This window comes from Gracilinanus agilis, chromosome 1, assembly GCF_016433145.1.
Source record: "Gracilinanus agilis isolate LMUSP501 chromosome 1, AgileGrace, whole genome shotgun sequence".
NCBI lineage: Eukaryota > Metazoa > Chordata > Mammalia > Didelphimorphia > Didelphidae > Gracilinanus > Gracilinanus agilis.
The window spans coordinates 767,548,033-767,556,775 of record NC_058130.1 but is presented as its reverse complement, the minus strand read 5'-3'; the positions used below and the strand labels follow the sequence as shown (position 1 = coordinate 767,556,775).

The window sequence follows — 8,743 nt, the reverse complement described above, 5'->3', positions numbered from 1 at the left end:
CGGGGGAGAGAGGGCCCAGGGCCAGGGCCGGGCTGGGCAGCCTGGGCCCCCGGGAGCGGCCGGGAGGGCGCTCAGCCTCCGGCGCGCGGGCGGGCGGGCGCGCGGGCGGGCGGGCGCCGCGCAAACTCCGCCCGGGCGCCGGCTCTCGCACCTGCGGCTCAAACTTTTGTAACCCGGTGGTGGCGGGAGCCAGGTTGGAACCCCGGGAGGAACTGGGAGCCCGACGGACCTGCAGCCCCGGGGCCCTGCCGCCAGATTTCCGGAGCCACACTGGGCTGCCTGCCTGCCTGGTCGCCTGCCGGCTCTCCCCCGTGGCCGTGGCCGATGGCAGGGCGCCCGGCCCGTGGGAGGGAAGGGGGCCATGACTAGACCTTGGCCAAAGCGGGCTTCGAAGGGGGCCCCGAGAGCCTCGAGGACTCTGGGGTGCCAGGGACCCAGAGAGGGCAGGGAGGGGGGCACGGGGCCCTGGGCTGGTCCGAAGCCGGGTGTGTGGTTGCAGAGGGCCTACGGGAGTACTTCGGCCAATTCGGGGAAGTGAAGGAGTGTCTGGTGATGCGGGACCCACTGACCAAGAGATCCAGGTGAGCCCCCGCCCCCAGCCCCCAGCGGGCCCTGGGCCTCCGCTGGCCCCGGCCGCCTGGCCCTAACCCGTGCCTTTCTTTCCTTCCTTCCATCTCTGCCCCACTTGGACCAGGGGGTTTGGCTTCGTCACTTTCGTGGACCAGGCGGGGGTGGATAAGGTCCTGGCCCAATCCAGGCATGAGCTGGACTCCAAAACGGTGAGTCAGGATGCTGGGGGGGGCAGCGAGGGCAAGAGGGAGGGAGGGCGGTTGGGTGCCCCCACCTGCCCCCTTCCTGGGGCCTTTCTGGGGCCTCTGCAGTGATCAGGGCCCAGGCAGCACCCCCCCAGCTGCTCCCCAGGCTTTCCAGACTGGGGATTAATCCCAGAGAAGCTGGGGGGAGGCAGCCAGGGTGGGGTTCGGGGCAGCATCCACCTGGGTGAGTCAGGGTGGTAATGACCTGCCCTGTGGCATCCCTGACTCCTACTCCCCAGCATTTGCCCCGCAGAAGCCCTGCCTCCTTCCTCTCTTCTGCTCCCCTCCTGAAGTGGGGCACGGGCCTGGGGCCTCCTTCCTGGCCCCCCTTTGGGTCAGTGAGCCTCCTCTCTTTGTCTGGGTGGGCACGAGTCTGTGGAGAGCCCCCGGCGCCCCAGGGGAGCAGGCCTCCCCGTCCTCTGGGCCAGGGGCTCCGGCTCCCTTGCCTCAAAGCCAGACTTGCGGGCCGTTTTGCCAGTGGGCCCCGGGGCGTGTGGATGGGGGCCCCCCGGGGAGGTGGCAGGGTTGGGGCTGGGGCGAGGGGGGGGACGCGGCCTGTCAGTGACACGGGACAGTGTGATCCCTTCTGGAGCTTTCTCCCCGACTCCCCCACACGGTCTGGGCACTTCCCCAGCCCTGGGCCTCCCTGCCCGGGTCAGCCCCTGCTCCTGTTTACCTATAACAATGGCTAGTTGTGCAGAAGAATTTGTTAAATTACCGTCTGTCCCCTCCAGCCCGGCACTCTGTTATCTCTGCCCAGTGGCTCCCTCTCGCAGTAATGAGAAAATGAGGCCAGGCCACAACTTTGCGGGCTCCCGAGGCATCTTCTTGGCAGCGGCTGAATGACATGGGCTGGGAGTGGACAGACAGTGGGTCATTGTTTTTGCTGATTATCTGCCATGGGCCTCCTGCTCTCCTCCGGCCGCCTGTCCTCAGAATGCACTGAAGCTTCAGGCACCCTCCAGGAAGCCCGAGGGGGGGGCGGCCTGGGCACAAAGGGGGGACCAGGAAGGCCGGGCTGCTCTCCCTCCGCAGCCGGCAGCCGTGGGGAAGGGGTGGGACGGGCGCTCGCCCTCCCGCCTGGTCTGGGTTCTGCCTTTCCCTTTTTAGTTACTTGTTGGGCTTTAGGGGGCTGGGCTGGGCTCTGGGGCCGCTGCATTGTGCCCGTGTGGGACCCTCCTGCGCGCACTTTATTTGTGTGTGCGTCGGGGTGCCCGAGGGAAAGCCGGGCAGTAAACCTTTGGCTCTTTCTGACAAGTAAATAGATGAGAGAGAGCTGGAGGGGGTGGGAGGGGGCGCGGGAGGCGCAGAGGAAAGCCAGGCTGCAGATCACAATACTAGTGAGGGCAAGTGGGCAGCTGTCATTTTTCCGAGGGACCAGTTGGGCCGGTGGGCTAGTGGGAATGGTGCCAGATGGGTTATCCGAGCATCTGCTTTTCAGGGGGCTTGGGGGGGGGGAGAAGAGAATGGATGGCTCCCATTTTGAGAGTCAGAGGATCTGGGTTCGAATGGTAGCTCTCTTCGTTTTGGTGTTATCCCATGGGCCTCAGTTTCCTCATCTGTAAAACGAGGATGTTGTTCCTCCTCTCGGGGTTTCCCGGGCAGGACCTGAATGCGTTTAGCGGTGGTGGCAGAGGGAGTTTTCTGGGACTAGACTCTGTTTGAGCAAGAAGGCCTTTCTGGGCCCGGATCATGCGGGTGGACGAGTGATGAAATTTGAAGATGACAAAGGTCTGTCCCGCCTCCCCCTCCTCCTTCTGTGTGGCAGGGAGAGAGGCCTCTGCCGAGCGGCCTCCATTCTCTGCTGCCTCGTTCCACGGTGTACCAGCCGGACAGCAGCCCCGACGATGGTGCCAGGGAGGGAGAGAGTGCTCGGAGGCCCATTCCCCAAAGGGCGCCCCCTCCTTCCCCTCCGATGGGCCCCCCTGCATGGTTCCCTGCCCAGGTTATACAGAGTTACTGGCTGCATCTGTCCAGGAGCAAGCCTGAGAGGCCACTCTGGTTTGGTTCAAGCCGTGGTCCCTGGTGAAATGTGGCAGGGATGGGGGGGAGCAGGGAAATGAACCCCGTTTTAGCTGCCAGAAATCTGGGCTCCCTGCTAGCTCCCAGGCATGCCTGGGTCTAGAAAGCCTCCAATGGGCTTTCCTCTGGGGCACCCAAACCAAACTGAGGCCATGACTTTTGGATAGTTGCCCATTTCCATTGGCTGGGCTGCTCAGGGCAATAAGGGGGTTCATCCTCCCTAGCTCTCCACACACCCCCCCCTCCACCAAAGTTTGTGGGTGACATTCGGTCATGCCTAGGGACGAGCCTCGAAGGCCTGGCCGAAGGAGCGCCGTGGTGGCCTTTGTCTTGGACCGGTGAAATGGACACCGGTTTGGTCAGAGGACCCGTCCCTGACCAGCGCAATGACCTTGGGCAAGTCCAGGAAGCCTTCTTGGTCTTGGACGTCTTCATTTGCCTCCAAGGCCCTTCCGGTTCTAGAGTCGTGATCCAGTTGTAGCTCGTACCTCCTAGAAAGAGAAGCGAGCCGGGGCAGAGGGATGTGCCAGGGAAGGGAACGCTCGTGTATAGGGCACCTACTCCACCCCAGGCACCTCACACATATTTCATTTGTTCTTTGCAACAACCCTGGGAGGCAGAAGCTATTCATTATCCCCATTTTACAGTTGAGGAAACTGAGGCAAATAGCGGTTAAAGTGACTTGTCCCAAGGTCACGCAGGGAGTGTTTGAAACTAGATTTGAACTCGGGACTTCCTGGTGCCAAGCCTGGTGCTCTAACCATTGTGCCACCAGCTGTCTTCTACAGAGTTCATTCATCGACAAACATTTTTAAAATATCTTCCTATGTAAAGTACCGTGCGGGGTCTGTGGGGATACAAGAAATAGAGTGAGTCCTTGCCCCCCCGAAGCTTACATTCTACGCCCCCCAGTAGAGAGGGAACCCCTCTGGGGGCGCAGGGACGTGCGTGTATCCTGAGCGCCTCCTATTCCCATTCTGTTTCAGATCGACCCCAAGGTGGCATTCCCTCGTCGAGCACAACCCAAGGTAAGACGTTTGCGCCCGCGGTTTTGACCATGTCCCCGTCTCTGATCATCAGCAACTAGCAAGCCTCAATTCCTCCTTCCCTCCCCCATCCCTCCACCTTCTTGGCATGGGGGAGGGGGGCACAGCCCTTTAGTTTACGGAGGAACACCTCCCATGGCCCGGAGATGCTGCTCCCCCAAATTCTCCCCAGTGACCCTTTGAGCTCTGGGCCCCAAGGATGGACCAGAGCAGGGCAGGTGGCATCAGGGAGGGAAATGGTGGCGACGAAGCTGGCACGGGTGGGACGCTGCCATGCAGTATTCATCAGCTCCTCGGGGATCCGAGAGCCCACTCACTTTGTCTTTGTGTCTGGGAAGCCTAGCCCTGGGCTGGAGGTGGGGATCAAACAATGAGCAAACATATAGGGAGCACCTACTAGGTGCCAGGTGCTGGGCTAGCTACGAGGGATCCAAAGGAAAAATCAAAACCTTTCCTGTCTCAAGAGTTTATATCGCCCAAAGGGAGCGGAGCAGAGAAAACAGAACTGAGGTCATTTGGGGGGTGGTTTTAGGTTCGGTGTTACTAGCAGACAGATTGAACCCCAAATCTGGGCTTTCTTAGCTGAAGGAGAGGCCCTGATGGCTGCCACTGATCCTTCTGGTTATGACTTAAGAGAGAAGAGAGAAAAAGGGATAGAGCAGACATGTGGCCTCAAGTCTAGTAATGAATCCCACCCCACTCTGTGTCCCAGACACCTTGTCACCTGTTGTCTTTCAACTCAGGTGGATCTGGCCTGCTTCCCAGGTGTCCTCATTCCACTGGGCCCCTGGTGGATTGCTCTGAATTAGGGGATGGGTTCAGGGGGAAAAACCTGATTTCTCAGTCAGAGAAGCTAAAACCTGTCTTGAATGAGAAGGTGGAACTCAGAGATGAGCAGATCTCGAAATCTCCTCCACCCGTGTTAGAGGAAAATTCGGATGACTCGAGTGCACGAGGCATCTCTGACGGAGAATTTGAGGGGAGGGTTTCAAAAGTTGTTGAGACATTTTAGGGAGTTGATTTTCCCCCCCTTCATTGAAATGTAAATAGTTTGGAAGCAAGTTATTCATTGATGATTAATGTTTTTGTGGAAAGTTAGTTTGAAAACTTTTATTGAAATAAGATATATCACACACACACACACATCCATGTCCTGCTCTCATTCCTCTTTCCTAGGACTTCCAAGCCCGATTGGGGCTTCTGGAGTCTTAGCATCACTTGTGGGTTTAGGGATCAGAGGCCTCATTAAAGTTATGGTGCCAAGAGCTTTGAATTTGAGGTTCTCTCTCTTTCCTCTCCTCCCCATCCCTTCCTCTCCTCTCTTCTCCTCTCTTTTCCCCCATCTCTCTCTCCCCCTCCTCTCCTCTCTCTTTTCTTCTCTTCTCTCTTTCCTCTCCTCCCCATCCCTTCCTCTCCTCTCTTCTCCTCTCTTTTCCCTCATCTCTTTCTCCCCCTCCTCTCCTCTCTCCTTTCCTCTCTTCTCTCTCTTTCCTCTCCTCTCCTCTCTCTTTTCTCCTTTTCTCTCTCCTTCTCTTCCCTCTGTCTCTCCCTCTCTGTCTCTTTCCTTTCCTCTCCTCTCTCTGCCTCTGCCTCTCTATCACTGCCTGTCTCCCTACTCTCACTTTCTTCCCCCCTCTCCTGTATTCTCTCTCTCTTTTATATATATATATATATATATATATACACGTGTGTGTGTGTGTATATTTTTTTTAATTTCTTTTTTACTAGCAACTCTGTGTGTGAGCTAGGAGTAAGTCCTGCCCTCTCTGGAAACATCAGTTTCTCCTTTTGGTAGTGGGGATTTATATGAGGAGGCCTTGAGTCCCCCTTGAGATCTTGGATGGAAGGCTCCACCCTGAAAACAGGGGAAAAGGGAGAAAAAGTACATGGAGGCAGGCAGGGGACTGGTGTGGGAGGGGAACAGGCCAAGGAACTGAAAACAATTACTGAGCAGGTATCTCCAGTTAGCCACACCAGGAAGCAAGCACATGGTCAGAATTGGGTTAATTCCATTAAGCAGTTCAGTGACAGAAGGTGCTTTAGAGTTAGGACTGACTGGGAACCGTCTTGGATTAGCTATGCGCTCCTGGAGTAATTAGGACCATGTGTTCTTCCCGGAGCAGGGCTGGGGCCGAAGGGCTGCCAGAGGTTGGTGGCGGAGAGAAATGTGGGAGAGTTTGGTTGAGAGGAGGCACTGGGGGTCTTGGCCTCCCCTGAAATGGCATTGGGGTGGGGTACAGGGATATTCCCATTCCAGAATTTCCCAGCAGGCCTGGGCACAGACCCCATTCCCAGGGCCAGGCCTCTGTGGGTCCCACCTTCAGAGCGCAGCCTCCAGGGCTGTGCTTCTGTGGGATCCCAGAGAGGGGAAGAAGAGGGGATGTCGGGCTGGTGCTGGGAACCAAGAGAGAAGCCAGTGAGAGCTAAGCATTGGAGGAAGTTCCTTAGGCAGGTAGGCAGGAAAGGAAGAAAGAATCGAGTTCTGTTGGCCTACTGGGATGTGCAGCTGCCTTGGGGTATTTTTCTTTGGTGGGGGGGAGCACCTCAAAGGTGCATGCTGTGGCCTGGGACCATGTATTGAATGTCAGCTGCTGTCCCTGCAGGGGAGCAAACCCCTGCTGCTGGTTCTGGACTGAAGTACTCAGATGCCCACTTCCCTGTCCCCTCCCCCTAACAGATGGTGACTCGGACCAAGAAGATCTTTGTAGGGGGGCTGTCGGTGAACACCACAGTGGAAGATGTGAAACAGTATTTTGAGCAGTTTGGGAAGGTGGGTCTGAATGCTTGGGGTGAGGGACTCTGAAGGGTTTGTCCTTGGGGGTAGAGGAGGGGGCTCAGAGCTAAAGGATACACTGAAGAGATACTTACTTGTTATGCTCATTGGTAAGTGAGAGCCCTACCAAGGTATGCCTATTTCTGCTAGAAACAGAATAATAATAAATGCAAAAGTCCCCAGCCAGGGTCCAGGTAGTCATCCCTGTCAGGTCCCGCCCCCATCCCCAGGGCCAGGGGCCCCTTTGGGATCTAGGTCACTTGCTTTGTGCCTCCAAACTTGACAGCTCCCCTGGGAGAGGATGCCACACAATGCTGCCCCCATTCCTGGATCTTCCGCCATGTTTTTCTGTTGTTTACTTTCTCCTGTGCCTTCTTAAGCTTTTGCCTTGTGGCTGGCTCATTGTGGTCATTCCTTTCCCTCCTGGGAGTTTACACCTGTCCAGAGCTGCAGGCAGTTAGTTATACCTTTCGCCAGCCCTCATCACTGTCTGTCTCCCGCCTTCTCTCTGTGTGTCTCTTTTTCCCTCTCTGTCTCTCTCCCTTTCCCTCCTTCTGTCTGTCTGTCTCTGTCTGCCTCTTTCTCTCCTGCTCATGATAACTGCACTCAGTACTCTGCCCTCTTCCACCCACACAGTCAGAAAGGGTGGGGAACCGTCCCTCTGACTCGGCTCTCTAAAAGGCGGAAGAGCACCTTTAATTCCCAATCTGGCCCCAGACAGAGATCTCCCCAAGCCCTTGCAGGATTCTTAGTTATTTCAAAGAATGCTGGGAAATTCTTCCCCATTGAAATTAAATTTATTTCAGCTTAAATTTAAATGTATGTGTATGAATGAGTGAGTGCATGTATGTATGTGTTTCTAGGACTGCAGGAGGAGGCACAGGCTATGAGGAGGTCAGATTCTTAAGGCTTCTTAACTTAAAACATTGGGTCTCTGGCTTATCCCATGGGCGTAAGAAAGGAGACCCATCATGTGGCCTCTTGCAGAAAGTTGGGAGGGGAGGATTTGGGGTCTAGAGCTCCTGCATGCCCTGGATGTGAATGGAGGGGGCAGATGTTTCAGGCTTGAACCCCCCATTTTTTTATTTTTTGCTGTGTATTTAAATGGGGCAAATTGCAATTAGGACTTGGCTTCAGGAAGGGGCAGTTTTTCAGCCTCCTGAATTCCCTCAAAGGACACTTCCTCAGGGAAGGGGAGCAGGTAGAAGCCCTGTCAGGGCACCAGGCGAGGAGTGGAGAGCCCATCTCTGGGCCTCAGTTTCCTCGTCTGTCCACCCAGGTGCGGGGCCTTCTCTCTCTGCCATTCCGGAGTCTCAGATCCCTTCTGGCTCTGGGATCCTTCCTTGGGGCGGACATGCGGGCTGTGGTAGTAGTTCTCCTCCAGCTCTTTTCAGCCAGGGCATTCTGGGCCGTTAGTCTGTGCCCTGCCGGTCCGTAGACGGAGGCCCCAGCCGAAGGGCGCTTCCCGGCGCTGCCATTGTGTGCCTGAGCATTCTAAAGCCCTTGGCGGGCACTCCCGGGACATGTCTCGGCGTTCTAAATCCGAACGTCCTTTCTGCCAGCGTCCCATGGCGGGAGCTTCCCAGCAGCCCCAACGTTCTGGGCGCCCGTAAGAGAGCCGGGCCCCTGCGGACAGGGCTCTGGGGGGCAGGCAGGTGGGGGGGGGGCGGATGGACAGCTTGCCAGGCTTCACGTGGGTAACCTTAGGTGGCGCTGGCTCGGGCTCCCGAGGGAGCCCAGCCCCCAAGGGTGGCCCCACCTCCTGGGTCTGGAGTGGGGGTGGGCGGGGGCGGGGCCGCTCGGGGCTCCTCCTCGGGCCGCCTGCAGCGGGGTGTCTTTGTGTCTGTGCGCTGAGCATTAGAGCTCACGCTAATCTGATCCAGCAGCTGTGATTGGAGGCCGCCTGCCCCCGGGGCCGGGGTTACCATGACAACCGGGCCCCAGGAGAAGCCGTCAGCGGCAGGCTCTTTTGTTCGGACCTAAATCGGCGTTGGCATGTGAAACCGGCCCGGGGAGGCCGGGGGAGCTGGGGAGAATAGGCTGCCGGGGAGCGGGGGGACAGCCCGGAATGCCAAGGGCCCCGCGGC

General features: G+C 57.5%; 1 protein-coding gene across 1 annotated transcript in view; it reads left to right on the top strand.

Annotated features, from left to right (window-relative positions):
* Nucleotides 1-8,743, top strand: part of MSI1 (musashi RNA binding protein 1) — a 66,689-nt gene that overhangs the window by 36,792 nt on the left and 21,154 nt on the right. Inside the window, exons 2-6 of the mRNA XM_044685450.1 lie at nucleotides 190-327; nucleotides 500-581; nucleotides 695-779; nucleotides 3,824-3,865; nucleotides 6,561-6,653. Coding sequence (XP_044541385.1) covers nucleotides 190-327; nucleotides 500-581; nucleotides 695-779; nucleotides 3,824-3,865; nucleotides 6,561-6,653 — 440 coding nt within the window. The remainder of the gene's footprint in view (nucleotides 1-189; nucleotides 328-499; nucleotides 582-694; nucleotides 780-3,823; nucleotides 3,866-6,560; nucleotides 6,654-8,743) is intronic.